This window comes from Mauremys mutica, chromosome 11 (assembly GCF_020497125.1).
Source record: "Mauremys mutica isolate MM-2020 ecotype Southern chromosome 11, ASM2049712v1, whole genome shotgun sequence".
Lineage (NCBI taxonomy): Eukaryota > Metazoa > Chordata > Testudines > Geoemydidae > Mauremys > Mauremys mutica.
In genome coordinates this window covers 18,761,376-18,786,738 of record NC_059082.1, presented here as the reverse complement: position 1 = coordinate 18,786,738, position 25,363 = coordinate 18,761,376, and the positions used below count along the sequence as shown (strand labels likewise).

The following is a 25,363-nucleotide window of genomic DNA, read 5'->3' as shown; positions in this document are numbered from 1 at the left end:
GTTGTACAAATAAAAAGTAAAACTGCAGTGGATGTTATACTAATACTTGTAATTATAATTCTGAACATTGGAATATCTATACATTTTGGTTTGGTATTTTCTCAAGTAAATTGTGTGTCATGACTCATATTTCAGTTTTCAGTATTATAGTCAAAAACATTTGACTATATGAAAATTACAGTAATGCAGAGTTGTAGACTTAAGCATTAAGCATTAAGCCATCAGAAGCATGTAGAGTTGCAGACTACCAATCCAAGTTCATTTGACTGTGCAGTATTCTGTAGGGAGAGATTTGCGCTGGTTAATCTCTCTCTCTCAGATAAATAAGACTACATTCTTAGAATACTTCAGAGTTTAAATGCTGGAGAAAATCTACAAGATTAGCAGTGTATTTAGGATTCAGTGGTAGATGTTCTTTGATAACTGGCTGAGAGCTCTCATAGGCTCACCTTCACTATGATGCAGTAGAACCCAAGCCAAATGCCAGAAATCCATTAAAGATGCAAAGCCCTGGAAAAAAATAAGCTTTACAAATAAAACAACCTGAGGTCTCTAATGGCTTTTAAAATGTATAGCAGGAAAAAGAAGTCATTAATTATGTGTGTATCAACACCAATATATTCAAGCAAAAGGCTACAAGAGAGTCATAATTATATGTAAAATAATTTAGCAAACCTTTAGAGTCTAAAACCCCTCCAGCACATCATCAGGGATCTACAACCCATCCTGGACAATGATCCCACACTTTCACAGGCCTTGGGTGGCAGGCCAGTCCTCGTCCACAGACAACCTGCCAACCTGAAGCATATTCTCACCAGTAACTGCACACCGCACCATAGTAACTCTAGCTCAGGAACCAATCCATGCAACAAATCTCGATGCCAACTCTGCCCACATATCTACACCAGCAACACCATCACAGGACCTAACCAGATCAGCCACACCATCACTGGTTCATTCACCTGCACGTCCACCAATGTAATATATGCCATCATATGCCAGCAATGCCCCTCTGCTATGTACATCGGCCAAACTGGACAGTCTCTAAGGAAAAGGATAAATGGACACAAATCAGATATTAGGAATGGCAATGTACAAAAACCTGTAGGAGAACACTTCAACCTCCCTGGCCACACAATAGCAGATCTTAAGGTGGCCATCCTGCAGCAAAAAAACGTCAGGACCAGACTTCAAAGAGAAACTGCTGAGCTCCAGTTCATCTGCAAATTTGACACCATCAGCTCAGGATTAAACAAAGACTGTGAATGGCTTGCCAACTACAGAACCAGTTTCTCTTCCCTTGGTTTTCACTCAACTGCTAGAACAGGGCCTCATCCTCCCTGATTGAACTAACCTCGTTATCTCTAGCTTGCTTCTTGCTTGCATATATAAACCTGCCCCTGGAAATTTCCACTACTTGCATCCGAAGAAGTGGGTATTCACCCACGAAAGCTCATGCTGCAACACGTCAGTTAGTCTATAAGGTGCCACAGGATTCTTTGCTCCTTTAGAGTTGGGCATTCATTTTTGGCTCTTATCTTTGCTGTAGCTTTCAAAATATACAACTGTGAATAGATCAGGAGGAAGAGTTAGGTTTGGTGCATATCTTCTGTGTGGATTTCAAACCTTTTACTTCTTTCCCTCTTTTCCAGGTTGGCCTTCCCCAGTCCCTTCCTACTAGCCATGTATAGTTTAGCAATTAAAAATAATATATTTTACAAAGCAGCAGAGAGAAAATGCTTCTCACTGGACCAACAAATAGTTGTTTATTTTAATTGCTATTCCAGTGAATACCCCTATGTGAAGAGGGGTCTTGCTTCTAAGTGTGTGGTGGAGCATGGAGTCTCTGCCTGGAGGGAAGAACATCAGAGAAGCACATGGTTCTAAATAAATACTTGGAGTGCAACTGTTCACATCTGAGGTTGAACCCAAGTGTGTGCACAGGATTGCTAACCTGCACCTGCACTTCAAAAAGAGATCCTACCTTTTGATTACTTCTGCATCTCTCAGGATAATGGAACTGCTGTTTCCCTTGGCACTAATATACCTGCTAGTGTCTAAGGTAGTTTGGTGATTGGTCCATTATAAATGAATATGTACAGGGAGAGCAAGGGAAGGGCTATTTTTCCCCCCTCTTTAAATAGAATAACAACTTGGAAAATAATTTTCCATCCCCTAATAAGGGGTATCCCTGCTACAGGCTCCCCAGTGATGTTTACATCCAAAAGCACAAGCTTTAACTTTAGTCCCAGCTCCTTGAAAGGTCAGAGCAGTTTGCTGAAGTAACAGACATTTTCACTTTGCAGCCTGAACAGGGACTGTGTGACAGTAGAGTCATCATTTTTGGCAATTATTGAGCAGTAAGCCTATGGTAGAATTTTTTTATTTTGAAAGTTATACATTTCTTTAAAATAAACCAAGTTTATTTTAAATTATTTCCTTGCATAGCCTCATTGTTTAATGTAGTTAAGGCTGGTTTGCTTTCTTGCATAAACACTTCCCGAAGAGTGTTGTTAGTAATTCCTTAGGATAGGGATCTCTACGGACAGTGCTTCAGAAGGCAATGATTGCAATCATTATTTGAATGGCACAGTCATTTTAAATTGTGCTGTCATTAATTGGAAAGATGAAAGCTTCTTAGTTGTATCTATCTGATCTCTGACATTTCTGAGATGACATAGGCTATAGTTTTAAATTTTACTCTGATAGAAAGCCTTCTAGTGTCTACTGCTTAAATCAAAGCCTCTGCTTTTAACATAACATAGGCTGAACATAAACATAGGTTTAATGTGCTTGAAAATGTTCATGATTGTCTAGTGCTTGCTTACATTGCTCTTTGTGCCTTAGTATTTTTTTGATTTTTGGGGGGTGGGGGGAATACGGGTTTTCCTCCTGACATTTTCAAAATTAAGGGACACTGTGACGGGGCCTATAATTTAAAGGGCAAATAAAAACAACCTGAGATGGATAACACATAGTTTATCAATGCTCTGAATAATATCTTTGCTGGTTTTTAGCTTGATTCATAAATGTAATATAGAAGAATTTGAGTGGGTCATTGTGTATATACATTCTGGAATCATGGGTTTGAAATGCAAAGGTTTGTTTTTATTATTTTTGATCTTGTAAAAGTGTTATACAACATTTAATTTACCTTTTTAAAGTTACTTGCTTCTTATTACTTTCCCAAAGTAAATATTTTATTTGACTCCCAAGTTTTTATTTCTGTGGAAAATAGACAAGATTACCCAATACTGTTCACTTAGCCCTGCTTGATACCCTCTACCAAGACCATTTAGGTATCGTTTGGCTTTCTGTGTGTGGAACACCCATATAATACAACTTTAAGATCCTACAGAGGTCTTTTTACCTATTACTGCCTAGGAAGGAGATATCATAACTTGTAGGTCATGGGCCAGATTCTCAACTGGTGTAAAATGACATCGCTCCACTGACTTCATTGGATCTACATGAATTTATACCACATGAGGATCTAGACCCGCATTTCTATCCAAAACTTTTGTTACAAGTCACCCTGAGATTATTATAACTGAAAATATTAAAGAACAAAATATTATTTTTTCCAGTTTCTTTACTTTATACATGTGACAGGAATTTGACAACATATAGTTAGGGCCCTACCAAATTCACGGCCATGAAAAATGCGTCACGGACCGTAAAATCTGGTCTTTTGTGTGCTTTTACCCTATACTAGGCAGATTTCACAGTGGAGATCGGTGTTTCTTAAATTGGGGGTCCTGACCCAAAAGATAGTGGTGCTGGTGTTGGGGGACGGTGTCACAGTATTGTCACCCTTACTTCTGCGCTGCCTTCAGAGCTGGACGGCTGGAGAGTGGCGGCTATTGCCTGGGCACCCAGCTGTCAAGGCAGCGGCCCTCCTGAAGCAGCGCAGAAGTAAGGGTGGCAATACCAGACCATGCCACCCTTCTTTTTTTAAAGAATTAGTGAATTAAAAAAAATTCAAATTGACCTTTTAAAGATCTCAGGGCACATTTCAGCAGACTGAGTAAAACATTTGTTTCATTACTAATCTTCTCAGAGTTTCCAATGTACAAAGCTGTGTGCAGACAACACAACAGCTATTGGGCTCTTCAAAAAAATTATCTCACTCTTACTGCAATACTAATATCTAACTCAAGATATCCCAAATTTATTTTACAAAGTATGAAAAATGCTAACTAAAACCGGATTATATTCTTTTGGGCTGAATTCTGCCCTGTTCAAGCCCATTCATTGCAGTCAGGGCAGAATTTGTACCAGTACATATATTTTTGAAACTTCACGTTTCTGGCACTGATGAAAGATTACCATTGACTTCAGTGAACTTTGGATTAGATCATATAAGCATAGTTTATATGTTAATAATGCATTAGATTTATAGCTGCAGAAGAAACATTGAATTTGAAGTGGCATGTAAAAGGCTTCTAATAGTTACTAAATTCTGAGTCCCAATTTGTAAATTATAAATATCCTGACCTTCTTTACACTTTATCAACAGTTGTAGCAACAGAAGAAGTAGTGACTGCAGAATCTGTGGATGGTGCAATTCAGCAAGTTGTCAGTTCTGGAGGTCAACAAGTTATTACTATAGTTACAGATGGCATTCAGCTTAGTAATCTCCATTCAATTCCAACCAGTGGAATAGGTCAGCCAATCATTGTGACCATGCCAGATGGACAGCAAGGTGAGTGGAAACAAGATACTCAATGTGAACTTCAAGAATAATTTTAGTTTAAAATATTGATAGTTCAGGAAAATGTTGGACTTTTTACATGATCTGTTTCTGTGCACAGCAGATAGAATTGACATTTGCTATATGCAGTGAATTATTTCTCTAGATCTGCTGTGGTTGAGTGAGATGCCATTTTAATTGCATTTTTCTGTAGATGTGTAAGTCCACTAAAATGGATAAAAAATAGACTACGGGGGAAAAATAAAGTTTAAGAAATTAATTTAACCAGTGAGATTTGTGTATGTAAATATATTAAGAAAAGAGTGGGGGAGGAAGAAAAATTTTTAAGGTATAAGGAGGAGAGATAAGATGTTGAAGGGAAAGGTGATGCTTGTCTGAGTTAGCTCTGTCAACCCGGGTTGTTATAAATTCAGTATCAAAAATAGAAAATATAGAACACCAACAATAAAACCAACTTTCAGTAGTTAGGACCCTTCTTCAGAGGAACTCAGGCAGAAAAGTGGGGTGCAGAATTTGAGGACCCAATTCCAGGAACAGCGTTTGCATACCCTGGGGATTTGCTCTGTGGGGATCCTCTTTGGACTCCAGGATACCCAGGACTTTTGAGGGTGGTCTGGGAGAGGAGTAGGGGCAGAGCTGGTGGCTTCATGAATACACATTGTACCCACTGGAGCAAGAGTACATTTACTGCGGGAGCTATTGCTGCCCTGACGCTGCAATAATGGTTGTGGAGTTTTGTGTAAATATTTCCTGTAACAGCTACTCCTGATGGAATTGATTCCTTTCTTGGTTTCCCATCATCAGATCACCCCCTGGGATTCCCAATGCAGAGCTTGGCTTCTTAAAGCCATGCAGTGTGGTCCAGGATTTGGTCTACAGTCTGTGGGCGGATACAGCCATTGATCACGAAACATGAATCTATACTATTACTAATTGAACTGACCTTTAGAAGAGCATATAGCCAACCAAATGAATATTTAGGAAATATGTATACAATGATATAAATATGACCATAATTTTTTCAGGGTTAGGGAACTGCTAGATTTTTTTCAAATTGCCTACATGATTGACCTCAAAAATATAAGCCATGTTACTTTTCACAAATTATTTAAAAGGAGATAGTCTTGTAGCTGAAGCACAGAATTGTGAGTAGGGAGATCTAGTTTCTGTTCCCAGCCCTGCCACACAGATTTTCTCTGTGACGTTGTGACTGGTCACTTAATGTACAGTAACTCCTCACTTAACATTGTAGTTATGTTCCTGAAAAATGCGACTTTAAATGTAACTATGTTAAGTGAATCCAATTTCCCCATAAGAATTAATGTAAATAGTGGGGGTTAGGTTCTAGGGGAAAAATTCTCACCAGACAAAAAACTATATATTATATAGATATACACACAGTATACGTTTTAAACAAACAATTTAATACTGTTCACAGCTATGATGATTGTGAAGCTTGGTTGAGCAGGAGTCTCTGGGAGCAGCTCCAAGGCAGAGGGCAGGAGCAGCACATGGCAGTGGGGCGAGGGACAGCTGAACTGCCAGCTGTTGATAGCTTGCCATTGGTAGCCTGCTGGGCGGCTGCAGCATAGGGAACTTAGGGGAGCGGGGAGCTGATTACGAGTCCCCACCAGCTAGCTGCAACAGGCTGCTCTTCCTGCAAGCAGTGGACAAAGCAGGAAGAAGGGAGCATTGCACAACTTTAAACGAGCATGTTCCCTAATAGATCAACAATGTAACAACGGATCAATGTTAACCAGGATGACTTTAAGTGAGGAGTTACTGTATGCCTTGTTAACCTGTGAGTACAATGGGGTTGATACCACCTAATCATCACCCCTGCTGTGTTGTGAACCTAAATTTTAAAAAGACCTTTGAAATCTCTAATACAGGGGTCTCAAACTCAAATGACCATGAGGGCCACATGAGGACTAGTGCACTGACCCGAGGGCCGCATCGCTGACACACACCCCTCGCTGCCTCCGGCCCCGCCCCCACTCCACCCCTTCCATTAGGCCCCGCCTCTTCCAACCCCTTCCCCGAAGTCTCCACCCCAGCGCTGCCCCAGGGAGTGCAGAAAGGGTGCAGGGTGTGGCAGGGGCTCAGGGCAGGGAGTTGAGGTGCAAGAGGTGTGCAGGGTGCAGTGGGGGCTCAGGGCAGGGAGTTAGTGTGTGGGGTGCAAGAGGGTGAGGGGTGCAGCACGGGGTCAGGATGCAGGGTGCAGCAGGTGGCTCAGGGCAGGGAGTGCAGGAGGAGTACAGGATGTGTCGGGGCTCAGGGCAGGGAATGCAGGAGGGGTGCAGCAGGGGGCTCAGGGCAGGGAGTTGGGGTGCAGGAGGGGTTCAGGGTGTGAGCTCCAGCCCGGCACCGCTTACCTAGAGCGGCTCCGGGGTGGCAGCGGCGCGCACCGGGGCCAGGGCAGGCTCCCTGCCTGCCCCGGTCCCGTGCCGCTCTGTTCCAGGAAGCAGCTGGAACTGTGTCCCTGCAGCCTCTGGGGGAGGGGGAGGAGCTCAGGGTTCCCTGCATCTGCTGCTCTTGCTGCTCCTCCAGGTACCTTCCATGAAGCTCCCTTTGGCCGCGGTTCCCTGTTCCCGCCAGTGGGAGCTGCGGGGGGTGGTGCCTGGAAGGAGGCAATGCAGGAGCCTTCTCCCTCCTTCCTCCTCCCCCCTCAGACTGAAGGAGCGTGCTGCCATCTGCTTCAGAGAGTGGCACAGGGCTCGCAGCGCCACAGGGGGCAATCCCGTGGGTAGGCAGAGGGATGGGGGGAGGGCGCGGGGAGCTTGGCGAGCCGCATGTTTGAGACCCCTGCTCTAAGAGAAGATGCACTAAAAGTAGTAGTATAACATTTTGAATTTAATGAGTATTTCATTGAGCTGTAGTTTTTCTGTCGGAAAAGCTGGCTTTTCCGTTTACTCTTGAAAGTAGAATTTTACATATTAGTTTTATGTAATGTAAATACTGGCCCTTGTATTCATATTTATCTATATAAATGTTTTTATTGAAGTATTAACAGTACCAGCAACAGACATTGCTGAAGAAACTGTGATCAGTGAAGAACCACCAATCAAGAGGCAGTGCATTGAGATTGTTGAAAATCGTGTGGAATCTGCAGAAATAGAAGTAAGGAGTCTATTACCTGATGTGTTTTAACTAGAATGTTCAAAACTGAATGTTTTGTTGTTTCTTGTTTTATAGCTGAGTTTCTGTGCAGCCACAGAATGAAGATAACCTGTTTGTATTCCCATATCCTTTGTTAATTTATATCAGAACTTGTGGTTTACAAAATTGCTATAGGAAATAGATAGCATATGTATGTTCAATCCTCAGGTTGCCCATTTGTGCGTATAGATGTCACTTATTTTTGTACTTGGTTAATTTTTTTCTTTTAATGTCACCAGTAAATTCCTAAAACTAGATACTGATACATCATCATCTGATATGACTTTTCATAAACAATGAATGAGAATAATGTCCTTTCATTTCTCTCTTAAAAACACATTTGATTACTGAAAATATATCATGATTTTACCATTAATGACATCTAGGTAAGATATTTAATGAGTGAAAGCACAAAACAATAAGATTCTATCTTGCTGTTATAAAGAGCTTCAAATTTTTACCATTTTTTTTTGTGACTGTGTGCAGAAATATGAATAAAGCATCTAATGGCACCATCTGGTATACTGAAATTTTGGTGCGAAAGTCCTAACTTAAAATAAAAGTGAGATCTATCTTTTTCTTATATACATTTATTTATTTAAAACCAAAACATTTTTCTGCAATCCACAATTGTGCATTGGCAACCTCTTTGCTCCTTGCTCTATCCCTGCTACTTACTTTGATTGAAAGTCTATGAAAACTGCTGCCTACCCTGATTAGACTGTAAATGCCAAATTATTTTGTTTCTGTGAACCTTACAGTATTTTGTTTCACAAATTTATTTCTCCTAGTTTTGTTATACTGAATACTGTTTTGTACCTCATTATTGTACAGTGTGTGGAAGGATACCTCATGCATGACTGATAGCTATAATTAGCATATTTTCTCAATGACTTTCTCTCTCCATAATATATCACATGAAGTACATTCGGTCTTCAGTTGTGTGATCATTACAGACTATCAATACAGTTGAGATTTTCTTGCTGCACTTTTTTAATGTATGATTTGTAATAAAAACAAAACTTCTGTTCACACTCTTCTAAAAATCTGCCTGAATTTTTCTTAGTAAAGAAAATTATAGTTCCTTGATCTCAATAACTTAATAGATTTATTAAAGACAAAAAACTGATTGATTAAAAATGAATCAATTCATTTCTAAATACAGTATGTCATCATGGTAATATAAATACTTTTTTTAAGTGACACTGTTAGCTTAAGTTATATATTTTAAACAAGCCTTTTTAACTGTTACTAAAAAATACTTAGATTTTTTGAGTGTTTCACTTATCTTTTCAAAAAATTTAAGTATCAAGATAAATTTAGGCCTTGATTATGAAATGAGAGGTGTACAGGCAGATCTGTGCACCTGCACAGAACTCTGACTTTGGGGGACAGGACCACAGGAGTTTGTTTGATTGCATCCATTTTATTGCAGGATTGGGAAATCAGTGGTTAGGGTCTCTTTAAGCTACTTCATGCTGTTGTCATAGCTTTAGATCAGAAGCTGATAAATGCTTGAAACAAGAAAATAAAATAACCTAATATCTGAAGAGCAAAACTTTCATCTCTTCTTGAATTTAATGTGCAAACGTCTTTATCGTTGCCTTCAGTTATCTGATACCCCTTTTATTTAAAAATCTAACATTATTTAAGGCTAATAACAGCTTTCTTCACCATTTTAAGTTCTTAGCACATCTATATACTATGGGCTTTATTTCTGAAATCTTTATGTAAACCAAATTCCCTTTGACTTCAATAAGAAGCATTCCTGTTTAGTGGTTGCAGGATGAGGACTTTGGTTAATTTTTTCAGTTTGACTTCTGAGCTCTAATAAGAGTGTATTAATCAAAGTTTGAATTGCTAGGAATACAACTCACTTAACTGCAGTTTTGTGAAGAATGTCAAAAATTTCAGAAATCACAAACATTTTCAATGTACTTAAGTGGCAAAATTTAACTTACACAAACTTTTATTTTTTGATAGCTCGAGTTAAATATTGGCTTCCATCCATAACTTAATATATTAATTTACAATGATTCATATTCACCATTGAGTTTGACTTCCACTTTTCCCAGAGTAGCTTGGGAAAAGTGTGACACACATATTAAAAACACCAAGCAAATGGAATTATCATTTCATAAGTCTTTTTAATTGAATTTTATTGTAAGTTCATCTTAAAGGATCACATTTCTTCTTTTTATCAACTGTTACATATTACCTGATATTTTCCATTATTTCTAATTATACACAGCACTATCTGTGCTGCCCATAATAGCACCTAATATAACTATAACTGAACAAAATTCTCTCTGTAAAAATATAAAAATTGGCAATGGGGGTTATGGGGCATTTGTAGTTAGTGAAACTACCTCTAACTCACTTTTTTCTTTTAAATGCGTCTCTCTCTTTTTAAAATACAGCCAGACTTCAGATGAATACTTGTGTAAAATAGTGTACAGTGAGAAAAACACTTTATCTCAGGGAAACTGTGAGAATGAACTATCTGCCTACTCAAAACCACTACCCATCCATATCTTCTGTAGCGATTCCTAGCACTGATGTGGTTCCTTTGAGTCCCCAGTCCTTCTGTCTCTGGTAGACAGCTTTATGCAGTTTATCTCTTCATTTTTGCTGGTGAGATTTTTCCTCTCCGCCCGCCCGCCCGTGTTCTGTCTCAGAAAAAATGTAACTGCTGTGCTTCAGTTGCATATATGCAGCATACAGGGTAGTGATGTGAGTTCCTCACTCAGGAGCAAGTCCCTTTGTAGTCTATCCAAATTAGAAAAGGCTCTCCTGTTCACTTCAGCCATTTACACTTAAGGGAAGTATTCTAAAACTGGGTTCTTCATCAGGTGGATTTGTTTGTTGGGATTAGAGTTCAGCAATTCTCTCTCTGTTGTACCAGGTATTGGGACCCTCATGTTTGGAGGGTGAATGCCCTCTCATTCAACTATTTGGGGGCCTGGATGTAGGTATTGGATTCCCCCTACTTATAGCAAGATGGCCAGGAATATATCAAGAGGTTTCAAGCAAAGATTATTCCAAGTGCCTTCTTCTGAATCTGAAGGTCTTGGTTCTCCAATGTGCTTCCAAAATCCATCTTCAGCCCATAGCCTCTCTCATTCTTCAAGGATCAGCTGTATCTCTATCTAGTTCTTCACCTGAACCTGTCAAGGTTAAAGTTAACAGCCAGAAGATTGAAGCTACAGTCCTTTAGCCACTGTACTTGGTGCAAGTTTTAGAAATTCCAGCCACTCAAAGCATCCTTGAGTCCTTACTTACCTACAGTTGTTTGTAGGTTCAAATGTCAGCTGTTGGAGCCCTAAACCTGATTAACTGTTGATATACCCTTCCTGTACATCCTCACGTCTCCTACTTCCATAGAGCTGTCAGTTGTTTAAGATCATGTATCAGAAAGTATCTGATGGCTTGTTGGTGCTTTACTTTTGAACCTCTGTGCTCATACCAAAGCTCTTTTTAAACCCAGGAGTGAATCTTGTTTATATTTTATAGCAATCAAAGTTATCTTTCTTGTGGAAATCACCCTGTTTAGAAGTGTGAGATGGTCTGAGTCCTTTCCTGCAAGGAGCTATTCTTTGAGTGCTTGCTCATGTTCATTCCATTCTAGGTGTGTGCACGCCCACGTGCATAGTCTTCGGAGATTTTTGCCTTAGCGGTATTGGTAGGGTCAGTTGTGGCACCCCCTTGAGTGCCGCGCTCATGCACTGGTATATCAGGCACTGCTAACCCTACACCCTCAAAGTTCCATCTTACTGCCCATGATGGTCAAAGCGCCTTGTCTAGCATTGCAAGAGCATTAGCAGTTTTTTACAACTCGTTTATCATCTTTGTATATAGTTTGTAGGTACGTAGTTAGCTGTTAAGTGAAGTGTTAGGTTAGTTTGGTAGTTAGAGTCCCAGCTGGGACTTAGCTCTGGAGTGGGGCATGCCATGTTCTCCCGGCTTCAAACCATGCTCGTCATGCAACAGGCCGATGCCTATTAGAGACCCCCACGACTGTTGTTTGAAGTGGTTGGAGGAGTCCCATAGAAAGGTCAAGTGCAGAATAACAACTTTGGCCCTAGCACCTGAAAGGAGTGGGATATCTGCTTGAGTGCCCTCCTGTTGGAGATTGTGCTTCGTCTTGCATTGGAGCCCTCTTGCTCAGATCCCACGCCAAGCACCTCAGCATCTGTGCGGAGCACATCATCGGCACCATGCTCCGCCTGGCACCTTTTCCCCTTACCAATGCCTAAGAAGCGGCAAAAGAAGAAGAGCCCCCTGGCACCAGAGGTAAAGGGGCTTCAGGCAAAGGACCCGTGTCAGGCCATGTGCCCACCCTGGGGCTTCATGGGAGTACTGCCGAGGTCAGACCCCCTAGCCCGGCCGGGGATCGGACTCTTGGGAGCGTCAGGGGGCTCTAGCTTTTCCTAGGGCCCTCGTTGCCTGAAGCAGCCCCAGCAGCTAAAGAACAAGCAGGCCGACCAGCATTGCAAACACTGTGCCAGGCGCCAGACTCAGCTAAAACCCGAACATCTGAGGGCAAGCTGGTCATGGGACCACCCCATAGGGTGCAGTGGAGAACTCTTGGTCCCCATCTCTGCAGCCTAGGACCCTGGCATCGCACCCTCAGTCTCCGGTCAGAAGGCCCAGGTCCCCAATGCCGCACTCTCTCCCTATGAGGCATGGGACATGAGTTGAAGCACTGGTTCCAATACCCCCGGTACCGGCAAGCTTCCCGCCAAAGATCTCAGATTACCTTCGCCTAGATGTTCTCCCAGATGTCAATCCCCACCGTGGCGGGATCGTTCCCTATCATGGCACCGATCTCCACCTTCCCAGTTCCGCTCATCGATTAGGCACCAATCCTCTCCCTCTTCTCATTGGTCACCAACCAGGGTCAGTTGGCAGACTTAGGCCTCGATGGCTTTGCTCTGGTCGCCGGAAGGGCAATGGTGCGAGTTGGACTGGGAGTTCAGCCCGAGGGGGTGATTCGCCGCCAACCCACGAGACCAGGGCGGCATCTGCAGCGGCGGCATGGCAGCAGTGACAGTAGCCCACTCAATATCCATACTGGAACCTGTCGGGCATGCCCATAATTCCAGTCCCATATTCCCACCAGCCTTCCCTGTCTGCCTTGGACAAGCCCTGGCCGGCACCAGAACTGGAACACTGCACTGAATCCAACGCAGCGCAGCAGGCTCCAACACCTATGGAGCTGTCCCTTCCCCAGCAGTGCCGTTGTTGTCATCATCTCTGGACGAAGTGGTGGCAGGTCCCTCCCAAACGGGCAGTCCCCCCGATGACTTAAAGGAGCACTAGGCCCTCCTTAAAAGGGCGACTACCAATTTGAACTTAAAAATTAATGAGTTTGTGGAGGAGTGCGACGATCTCTTTAATGTTATATCCTTTTCCACCCCGGCCCGGGTCGCACTGCCTGTCTACCCAGGGGCCCTTAAAATTGCCAAAAGGCTGTGGCAGACCCCCTCTTCCATTCCGTCTACTTCTAAGAAAGTGGAAAAGAAGTACTACATCCGTGCAAAAGGGTTTGAATATTTGTGTACACACTGTCCAGCAGCATCACTGGTTGTGTCCACTGTTAATGAAAGAGACAGGCAGAATTAAGTCAGTGGCATGCCGAAAAACAAAGACATCAAAAGACTGGATTTGTTTGGCAGAAAAGTTAATTTGACGTCCAGCCTGCAATTTCAGGTGTCTAACCACCAGGCCCTGTTAGGCAGGTACAATTTTAATCTTTGGGACTCTCTTAACAAATTCAAGGAGTCCCTCCCTTAGGACCGAGCCCAGGCCCTCTCACAGGACCGAGCCTGGGACGCTATGGACTCAGTGGCCAGAGTGATCACCTCTGTGGTGGCCATGAGATGCAGCTCCTGGTTTCTGGGTTTTCCCAGGAGATGCAGGCCACCATTCAGGACCTCCCGTTTGAGGGGGCTGAGCTCTTCTCTGAGCTCACGGACTCAAAGCTCCATGGCCTTAAAGACTCCCGTGCCATCCTCCGCTCCTTGGGCCTTCATACTCCTCAGCAGGCCAGGAGGCCATTCCATCCTCCACCTACCCAGTCAAGGTCCCGGGGAACTACCCAGCTGAGCACCCACAGGAGAAAGGATAGAGACAAGAGGTCTAAGTGGAGACATCTGTTGTTTTCCCATTCGTCTGCTCGGCCTGGCCCTTCCAGGAACTAAGGAGGCCAGAAGCAGACATTTTGAGGGGGTGTGCTCGAGGACGGCACCCCAGTTACTTTCCAGGATCCACCCTCCCACTCTTTCCTCAACCGCCTGTTCCCCTTCTGGTCGGCCTTGTCTCATCTGACCTCAGACCATTGGGTGCTCAATGTAATATCTTCAGGTTACACCCTGCAGTTTGTGGCCGACCTTCCTTTCCCCATCCCTCTTCAGAGACCAATCTCATGAGCAGCTTCTCATCCAAGAGGTCGAGAATCTCCTACACCTGAGGGCAAAGGAGGAGGTCCTTTGGGACATGAAAGGAAATGGGTTCTACTTCCGCTACTATCTAATCCTGAAAGCAAAAGGGGGCCTCAGATCCATTTTGGACCTACGTCGCCTCAGCAAGTCTCTCAAGAAGTTGAAGTTTCGCTTGGTCTCCCTAGCCTTTATCATCCCCTCCCTAGATCCAGGAGACTGGTACATCGCCCTTGACGTGAAGGACACACCTTTCCATTTTCCCAGGGGACAGGCACTTCCTCCGTTTTGTGCTGGGCCAGCGCCATTTCCAATTCACAGTGCTGCCATTCGGTCTCTCATCAGCCCCAAGAGTATTCACAAAGTGCATAGCGCCAGTGGCCGCTTACCTGAGGCGCTGGGGTGTTTAGATTTACCAGTTCCTCGACGACTGGCTAATGAAGGACCAGTCCCAGGATCAGGTGCGGCAGCATCTTGATCTGGTTTGCTCCACCTGTCGCGACCTGGGGCTATTAATAAATGAGAAAAAGTCAACCATAGTTCCAGTGCAACGCATAGAGTTCATTGGAGCGGTCCTCGACTCTACTGAGGCCAGAGCCTTCCTCCTTGAGGATTGGTTCCAAGCCATGGCGGACCTCATCTCGTGCATGCAAGCCCACCCTCTCGGCACTGCCCACACATGCCTGCGATTGTTGGGTCATGTGGTGCCCTGCATTTGCAGAGCCGCATGTGCTGGACCATGTCTCAGGCCCCTGCAGGCGTGGCTGGCGTCGGTCTACATCCCCAACCGACAGCATGGATTGTGTGGTCAGGGTCCCGGACCACCTACTGTCGTCACTCATCTGGTGACAGAATCCTGCATTGGTGTTCGAGTTCCCTTCGCGGCTCTGTCCCCATTGATGACCCTCATCTCTGGTGCCTCGGACCTGGGGTGGCGATCTTAGCACGCAAGGTCGTTGGTCAAGTCACGATCACTCCTTACACATCAGTGTCAGGGAGCTCAGAGCGGTTCACCTGGCCTGCTAAGCCACATAGAAAGCCTGGTGGTCCAGGTCCTGACAGACAATACAGCAACTGTGTTCTATATCAACAAGCAAGGTGGAGCCAGATCGTCTGCCCTTTGCCAAGAAGCCTTAAGGCTCTTGGACTTCTGTGTAAAAGTAGCCATCCTGCAGCAAAAAAACTTCAGGACCAGACTTCAAAGAGAAACTGCTGAGCTTCAGTTCATCTGCAAATTTGACACCATCAGCTCAGAATTAAACAAAGACTGAATGGCTAGCCAACTATAAAAGCAGTTTCTCCTCCCTTGGTGTTCACACCTCAACTGCTAGAAGAGGGCCTCATCCTCCCTGACTGAACTAACCTCGTTATCTCTAGCATGATTCTTGCTTGCATATTTATACCTGCCTCTGGAAATTTCCACTACATGCATCCGATGAAGTGGGTATTCACCCATGAAAGCTCATGCTCCAATATGTCTGCTAGTCTATAAGGTGCCACAGGACTCTTTGCTGTGTGCAACATGACATCTATCTCATAGACGCACACCTCCCCAGGGCCAGGAATGCTTTGGCAGATCGCCTCAGCAGGACCTTCTCATCTTGCCACGAGTGGTCCTTCCATCTGGAAGTGGTCAGCATAATCATCCAGAGGTGGGGGACTCCCCAGGTGAACCTGTTCGCGTCCATGCCACATTTTCTGCTCAATTCGGGGGATCGACAGAGGCTTCCTGTCAGACGCTTTTCTGCTCCCATGGTCGGGGGCTCTGTTGTACACCTTCCCCCCAGTGCTGTTAATTCACAGGGTCCTCATGAAGATCAAGCAGGACAGGGCAGAGGTGATCTTCATAGCTCCAGGTTGGCCATGCATCTGTCCTTTCGATGACTGCTCCATTACAGCTACTGCTCAGGCTGGACCTGCTGTCCCAAAACCACTGCAGTCTTCTGCATCCGAACCTGACAACCCTGCACCTGACAGCTTGGCTGCTGCAAGGTTAAATGCGCAAAGGATCAGGAGTGCTTGGCCAGTGTCCAACAGGTCCTGTTGGGCAGCAGAAAGCCCGCCACCAGAGCGATCTATCTGGCCAAATGGAAGCGGTTTGCTTGTTGGACCTCAGATAAAGGCATTTGGCCCAAGTGCACCTTGTTGCAGTTAACACTGGACTACCTTCTGCATCTCAAGCTCCAGTGCCTGTCAACCTTTCATCTATCAAGGTCCACTTGACTGCTATCTCAGCCTTCTATTCGCCACTCAAGGGTAGGTCAGTTTTCATCCAGGACATGACTGCCAGGTTTTTCAAGGGCCTCAAGTGCCTCTACCTGCACATCAGGGACCCCTTTCCTCCATGGGACCTGAATCTTGTGTTGTTGCGGCTCGTGGGGATCCTCCCCTCCCCCCTTCGAGCCTCTGGCTTCCTTCTCTTTCATTCTCCTTTCATTCTCCTTTCAAGGTTGCATTCTTGGTTGCAATAACATCTGCTCAGCGGTCTCTGAGATTAGGGTGCTCACCTCGGAACCGCCCTATACTGTCTTTTACAAAGACAGGGTCCAGCTGCGGCCGCACCTGGCTTTCCTGCCCAAGGTGTTCTTACAGTTTCATATGGGCCAGGACATTTACTTACCTGTCTTTTTTCCAAAGCCGCATAAGTCAAAGGAAGAGTGTAGGTTGTATTCCCTAGATGTCAGGAGGGCGCTATCCTTCTATATTGAAAGGACCAAGCCATTCCGCAAGTCAACATAATTGTTCATGGTGGTGGCCAACAGGATGAAAGGTCATCCAGTGTCTGCTCAAAGAATTTCTTCTTGGATCACTGCCTGCATTCATTGCTGCTACAATCAGGCAAAGGTGCTGTCCTAGGGTCTCACCCCCACTTTGAGCTTTTGGGTTCAAAGATGGGGACCCGCATGTATTCTCCCCCCACCCTAACCCTTAGGGTAGGTTTCCTTTTCGCTGCCACCATGTCATTGGTCTCACCCCCACTTGGAGCTGTTGGGTTCCAATGTGGGGACCTGACTTGGTTTCCCTCTAAACTAAAATCCTAGTTTAGATCTAGTAAGCTGCCACCACTCAATCAGGAAATGTGGATTGAGACACAGTCCTTCCCCAAAATCCTAGGGGATTCCAAGAGCCCCAAATCCATGGTGTTCTTACACCCAGGAGAAACAAACCATTCTCCCTGCTTCCTCCCCCCTCCCTTTTCCTAGGAGAGATACCGGGATCTAACTACAGAGGGATACCTCCCCCTTCTCTTTCCCTGAGAATCCACCCAAGGAAAGACCAAACAAGTCCTTAATAGAAAAGAATTTATTAAAGAATAAAAAGAAAGTAACTTGTCTCTGTAATTCAAGATAGAACAATACAGGGTCTAAGCTTATCAATCTCTGGAGAGAATTCCCCCTCCCCCTTTCTCAGTAAAAGCAATATCAGCAAACAGGAATAAAGCATTTCCTTTAGCAAACACACAATTGCAAATATAGAAATCAAATCATAAGACTAATTCGCCTTTCTAATTAATACTCACTATTAATTAGTAGAAACTACTCCAGGAGAACTTGGAGACATGACTGTCCTCTCTTAGATCCAAAAAGAGCTCTCTGAGCAAAACAGGGAACACAGACAAAGGCTTCCCTCCACAGAGATTTGAAATTATCTCGTCTCTGATTGGTCCTTTGGTCAGGTGGTCACCAGGTACTACATGTTAACCCTTTCCAGGGAAAAGAGACCTTAACCCTGATCTGTTTATTTATGACAGGTGCTACCTCCCGCGATTGTAAACACCCACTCAAGCCTATTTGGCAGTTTTCTTAGCCCAAGTGCCTATCCAGGACATCTGTAGGGCGGCCACCTGGTCGCCCATCCACACGTTCACGTCCCATTACACACTTACCCAACGGTCCTGGGACGACGCTGGCTTCGGTAAAGCAGTACTACAAGCTGCTAGACTGTGAACGCCAAGCCCACCTCCAAGGATACTGCTTGTGAGTCACCTAGAATGGAATCAACATGAGTAGGCACTGGAAGAAGAAAAAACAGTTATCTACCTTTCGTAACTGTTGTTCTCCTAAATGTGTTGCTCATGTTTATTCCAATACCCGCCCTCCTACCCCTCTGTCGGGCAAGAAGGATCTGAGAGGGCATAGGGCCGGTGGCACCTAATATACTAGCGCATGAGAGCAGCACTCAAGGGGGCACCACAGCAGACCACACCAGTACCGCTAAGGCAAAAATCTCCGATGACTGTGCACATGGGTGCATTTGCACACCTAGAATGGAATGGACATGAGCAACCCATCTCGAAGAACAATAGCTACACAAGGTAGATACGTTTTTTCTCTGTTTCTTCTAAAAGACGACGAGTGGAATTCACATCCAACATATATTCTCTATTTTCTCTTAATCAAGAAATCCATTCTTCTCAAAGAAATGATTCTTCTCTCCTTTTAAGTACTGTATAGCCATGACAGAAGCCTGATGCTGACTTTTTGATTTAGGACTGCACCAGGAAAGGTTTTAAAGCATCTATTTGCAGAGGAGTCAAGACTGCCATAATAAATCCTGCATAGATTTAAGAAGTCTCATCTGTCAAGAATCCATGTGCATGCTGCAAGATCTCTAGCACCTTCATGACAGGGAAGAAAAGATCTGCCAATGAAGACATCTGTGAAGATCCTCCTTTAGGGCTTGCTTCATTCTAATGCCATAGGTTTTCTTCAAGCTGTCTGCTCTGTTTGTTTATATTTCATGTGTAAATAGTATTTATCTTTTCCAGCACCCTCCCCTTCTATTTACATGTCTTGTGACGTGAATTTAAATATTTATTTTGCGAAAGGCAATTATAATTGGCCAGTCCAATTGTTGGATGGGTTGATTTACTATTAAACAGTTCACATGATGTCTTACAAGACAGTGTTCTGGTTCCAAAGAGGATAAACTTAGAAGTTGAATGCCAAATTATCTTGTCAAGTGAGTGATCCAGATCATCACCTTTTAAGATGGAGCACTCATTTTATTCGTGCATACTCCAGCTGAGACAAACCTATTTATTTTAACAACGAGGAGTCCTTGTGGCATGTTAGAGACTAACAAATTTATTTGGACATAAGCTTTCGTGGGCTATAGCCCACTTCATCAGATGCTGGTGAAGTGGGTTATAGCCCACGAAAGCTTATGCCCAAATAAATGTGTGAGTCTCTAAGGTGCCACAAGGACTCCTCATTGTTTTTGCTGATACAGACTAACGTGGCTACCCCTCTGAAATCTATTGATTTTTATCTTCCCTTTCAGCCCAGTGTTCAAAACCGTGTAAAGCCCCATATAAAGCAACTACAGTATATGTAGTTTATTCCCGTCTCTATTTTGATGACTGACATTTATGAAACTTAATAAAATCTCTCCTTCACCCATTGTTTCTGGTACACAGATGCTAACATTAGCACTGATCAATTAGCTTTGTCATTATACTCTGACATATTCAGCACCACATGTGACAGCTAAAGTTAGCTCTAGCATTGGAGACAATAGGAAGCAGAAGGCATACTATGTGTATTATATTTATTTAACATTTTTAGGTACTAATCATGCAAACAGGTGAGGAGTAGGGTTACTGAGCTGAGAGAGAAGTATTTTATTAAGTATTAAAGAAAAGTATTTCAGACCTGCTTGAGGTCTGAAATGGTCATACAGTTTTGAGCTGCTAGAGTGACGGAGAAAGCATGAGGGCGTATAGTGATAATGTCTTTGTCTTATTTGATAGACCAACATTTTCCTGAGGGCTAGCTTGGCAGCTTAATTTTCTGAGAGTCTTGCTTCCACAACTACTACTTGGTGATTAAAGTGAAAAGAGTGATTGAATCAGAAATTGGCTTATCCATAAAAGTATGGTGCACTTATTTTAATAAGATGGCTTCTGCTTGAGTGAAGATCAAAACAAAGCTATTTCCCAAGGCAGTCATTTTTCAATAGAATGCAGTTTGTCACGGTGGCTCTTCTGCATCAAACAACATGGCAGCGTCTACATTAATAGCTGAGTACAATAAAAATACGTTCAGCTATGTTTCCTAGGACACAGGAAATGTCTCCTGCTTTGAAATGAAGTGTCTCACTTTGCCTTGAAACCATTCTGTGACATCATATTTAAATACAGCAGATGCAAGGTATGCCAGACAATTGGTTTGTAGGATGGCCAACTATAATTCACTTAGCACAAATTTTAAAAAATAAATCTAGCCAAACACTTGTTAATTCATAAAAATACAGTGTCCTTTTGGAAAAAAATCCAAAATATTCTTATAGATTATGTAGTCAGTGACTGAAACACAAGTCTTTTTTTCTAAATGAATGAGAATATAGAAGTTAGATAATTGTATTGTGAGCAGCCATCGCTTTACAGCATGGAGAGCCATTAGTTAAAATGTTAAAATTATACTATCCAGTTGGCTGAATAGAAATAAAAAGCATGGTCTTACTCCCATTGAAGAGTCAGTAAGAATTTTGTCATCAATGGGAAGCAGATCACACTCAAAAGTAATTGTAAAGGAGCTTTGTTGTATTATAATAGTATTTGATTGGCATTCTTCTGCTTTTGTCTCCCAAGTTTATTTTCCATAAAAGCCTGGTTGTCATTTATAGTGAGGAGCAGCAAGCTACTGTTAGCTGTTGACATTAAATTCTGATCAAACTAACTGTGTATAGTAAGCACTGTCAAATGCACAAGCTGGTGGGGGTGGGGAGGAGGAAAGAAAAAAATATTTTTCTCTAATTCCTTTTAGTTACAGTAATCTTAAGGGATAATTCTAGGCAAAACTTTCTTGTAACAATACTAGGTTTGAAAAAAAAATTCAAACAAGATTTAAGGTGTCCGAGTCCCTTTTAAATTATTTAGTAGATTAAAAATGTACTTCTGATGGGCTGAAAAACAGTTACCTCATTAGAATGCAGTGTTCATTAATTGTTCAGTGTACACACACAGCCAGCACAGTATTTTATTTGATCACCTATTGTAGTCTGAAATATGACTCGAAGTAATCTTGTGAATTTCCATGTTTGTTGCGTCTCATTAATTTCTAAATCAGATTGCTCACTTTACAAGTAAAATAGTTTTTTCTCCATTAGCTGTGAATCTGAAAGTCAAGATGTGTCCCTTCTGATTTCTGCATTGTTGCCAGAAATAAAGATTCTGCAACTGGAACTTAGCCTCTGTCCTTACAGCTGCATCTGTGTGGGAAAACCCCTATGCCTGCATGGATGCAGATGCATGATTGGCCCTTAGGGTTTGGCTACACTTGAGAGTTGCAGCGCTGGGAGTTACAGCGCTGGTCATCCAGCTGTGCAGGAACAGCACTGGTGTGTGGCCACACTCACAGCTACCAGCGCTGCTGTGTGGCCACATTTGCAGCATTTGCAGCGCTGTTAGGAGTGATGCATTATGGGCAGCTATCCCAGCGTTCAAGTGGCAGCAACGTGCTTTTCAAAAGAGGGGGGTGGTGTGGTGCGTAGTGTGACAGGGAGCGGGGGAGAGAGAGAGAGTGGATTTTTGGAGCCAACACTGTGTGTTAGCTTCCTGCCTTGAAAAATCAGATAATGTTCCCGACCCCTTAGTCTTAACTCTTAATTGCAAACAGCCTGCATCCAATGGACTCCCTTTCTCTGTCAAGCAAACACTCAACCCCTGTGAATGAGGCAGGCAGGGAGTATCTCATTTGATTGTTCACAGCCAGGTACAGATTGATCACAGCAAACAGGAGCTGTGTTTGTTTTTTAGATAAGCAGCTCCGGGAGCAACGGAGCTCCAGAGCTCTGAGTTCACCACAAAACAAAGAGAGGCTGCATAACAAAACAAAGAGCGTAATTTAGTTAAAAGCATTCTGGGATATCTGCTAATACCCTGGAGGCCAATAACAGCGCTGGTGTGTGTCCACACTTGATGAGCAGCGCTGGATCACCACCAAGCAGACCAGGTGTTCAGCCAGCGCTGCAGCCAGGGAGTTGCAGCGCTGGATGTGCCTTGCAGGTGTGGACAGTTACTAATTGCAGTGCTGGAAAGCCTCCACCAGCGCTGCAACTTTCAAGTGTAGCCAAGCCCTCTGTTAAGAATTTCATTGATGAGCAAGCTTTTTCTCCCTCCAGTTAGAGATGTATGTGTTGTAAGGTGGAAAACCCCTATTTCACCTCACCGGCGGAAAGAATAGGTTGCCAGTCTAATTGCTTCTATCGTTTTGTAGGAGAAAAACCTTGTTTTTAATATATAGATATATCTGTATCTATCTATATCTATCTCTCTCCTTGGCAGAAGTTACTTTTATCATGATATAGGAGAATTGGTCCCTATTAGAAGTTCTCTTTCTATGCTGACGTGTCTATTTTTAATTATATACACACTCATAATGGGAAACTTGCTTGGATATGAACTGTGTATTAATTCTTTTTAAGAAGTTTGAACTTTTTAAAAAATAATTCAGATTCTGGAAACTGAATCGGACATCTGTGCCTGAATATTCAACATATTTTCCAAAGATTGCTTTTTTCCCCTGAGAAAATGTCATAAGAGCATACTCTTAAAGAGCGAGTATTTTTTGGTATATTTGCACTTTAAATCTTGTGAGCGATTGTCTGACCCGATCTTTCATTGTTTACTTACACAAAAGTATTTGAGAGAGTTTTGCCTGAGTAAACTGCAGGACTGGACCTCCTAGCTTCTTATTCTGTGTATGATGCCTTATACCTTGGCTCTCCAAAAACTGCCATTTTATCTTGCACTTAACATGCATTTGACAAAACATTGCTGTTTTGTTTTTAATAGGAGAGAGAAACTCTACAGAAACAGCTGGATGAGGCAAATCGAGAAGCACAAAAGTATCGACAGCAGCTTCTAAAGAAAGAGCAAGAAGCAGAGGCCTATCGGCAGAAATTAGAGGCAATGACCCGTCTCCAGACTAATAAAGAAGCTGTTTAAATATTGAAATGGACATATTGCAAAGTCTGTTACTTTCAGTCAAGAAAACTGCAGTACAATCTTGAACTGTACACTGTATAGGTACAGAAATGGGATTACATAATAGCAAAGATGCTACAGGTTGATAACTGGACTTAAGCCATGAGCTCTGATGAATTTCTTGTAACATAAAAGCTGAATTTAGAAATTGTGAAAAGTATTTAAAATGAAATACTGTAAATAGTTGTTTTTTTACAGTTCCAAAGTGAGTTGATAAATCTTTTTGAAGGGATCCAGAAACACAAGAAGCCAATGTTTTTGTGAAATTTTGGATTTTAGTATAAATCTAATTTCTGAAAAACAGAACAGTTTTAAGGGTGATGTTGCTGATTAAGATTGACAGTTTGAAAATGAATTATGTGACAAAATGAATTAATAGTTATTGAATAAGACATGTCCTGATGGAAATCTTTGTACAACTTTAAGTAGTTGTCTTAGATTTTCTGAAAACCCTTGTTTTAGAAAGTGAAAATTTTATATTTAATTTCCAATATATCCAAGTAGATTTACATGTATATGAAGCTAATATTTTTTAAACTTTTCAGTTTGTACATATGCTGCATGTTTTTATAATTTCTACACACATCTTGCATAGGTATTTTTCAGCAAAGATGAGGAAAATTATGAGGAAAAAATGTTTAGCCTAAATGTCATTTGAAGTAAGCTAGCAGCCAGTTTTATTGTGAATGGTATATTTCTTGGAAGAATGTAATTTGTAAAAATAAAAAAAAACTTAATTTACGTAATACAGACATTATTTGAAAATGCTGACAGTGAGGGGGCATTGAAACGTCACTTTTCTGTGTCTTATAACTTTCATGTGCAAACATTTTTAAAGTACAGAAGTATGAAAGACTGTCTCCACAGGAACCCACATAGCAATTCCTTTTAAATATTCTTGTTAAGCTGTTTCCCCAATAATCTTCAGATTATCTCAAGGACACATTTTATAAACAGACTTTTGCATTTAAATTATGCACCTGGACCTGAAAGTTTGATGTTGTTTTGGTGCTCTTGTTACCTACCATCATTGTGCTTCACTGTGATAAATGTCTCTGTGCAGTAATCTGTATGAATACTTAGCATTTATATAGTGCTTTACATCTTCAAAGTGTTGTATAATCAGTAAAGAATTAATCATCACTATGTCCCCTATGGTATGGACATTATTGCCCTCATTTTACAACTGATGTAAGCGTGATACAGAGAGGTTAAGTGATTTGCCCAAGGCCACATTAAATCAGTGGCAGACCCGGGAATAGAACTCAGGAGTTCCCGTCCTTAGGTCAGGCTGCCTTAAGACTGTTTGATGCCGTGTTACAGTCAATTTTGAACTATTGTGCGGATTCCTTTTTTGTAAAACATAAGTTGTCTTTTATTTGTGCTTTGCTTTGTCTTTCCATGTTTCACTGCTTTTATGATATTGTTTATATAAACTTAAACAAAGTCTAGTTTACCTATACTGTATTCAAAGGCATTGCCCTTAAAACTGTACTCTGGCCTACTTTTTCTATTTTACAATTAAATACCTTTTCCACATATTCACAGTGTAGAATCCAATACATTTAAATTGTTTTATATGTACGTTAAAAGATCTGAATTTTTATCATGGTTCTGAACAGTATGAAAACACTGTTACACACTAGGTGTTAAGAATATCCTTTGGGGTGGGGTGAGGTGCAGGGAAGTGTGAGGAGAGAATTGAATTGGCAAAATGTAAATTCTGTAATTCATTCATTTATCATGAGAAAAAGCTCTAACCAGTATTTTGCAAGAGTTTTAATATAGCAAAAAGGCTTAAGAACAATATATATAAGGCAATTTAGCTGCTCTTTGGAAACACTTTAAGTATTTAGTGGCTACTGTGAATAATAGTTACTTAGATGTCACTAAGAAAAGTGCCCTCAATATACTCTTGCATGGGGCTTGACAGAAATGTGTTGTGCAATATTTCTAAGTACACAGCATGGAGGCTAGAGCTAAAAAAAAGCAGTCCTACAGACTTCAGTTGGACAACTCGTGATTAAGGACTGAGCCTGTGTCTTGCAATGTATGCAAAAG

General features: G+C 42.4%; 1 protein-coding gene across 6 annotated transcripts in view; it reads left to right on the top strand.

Annotated features, from left to right (window-relative positions):
- GABPB1 (GA binding protein transcription factor subunit beta 1) overlaps positions 1-24,837 on the top strand; it is a 43,798-nt gene extending 18,961 nt beyond the window's left edge. For 5 of the 6 annotated variants that reach the window (XM_044980298.1, XM_044980300.1, XM_044980301.1 and 2 more), the window contains 3 exons: positions 4,520-4,705; positions 7,719-7,834; positions 23,111-24,837. In XM_044980298.1, coding sequence (XP_044836233.1) covers positions 4,520-4,705; positions 7,719-7,834; positions 23,111-23,263 — 455 coding nt within the window. In that variant the 3' untranslated portion in view covers positions 23,264-24,837. Of the gene's footprint in view, positions 1-4,519; positions 4,706-7,718; positions 7,842-23,110 lie in introns of all 6 variants that reach the window. The other variant, XM_044980303.1, reaches the window with a different exon arrangement.
- Positions 24,838-25,363: the final 526 nt, after the last annotated feature.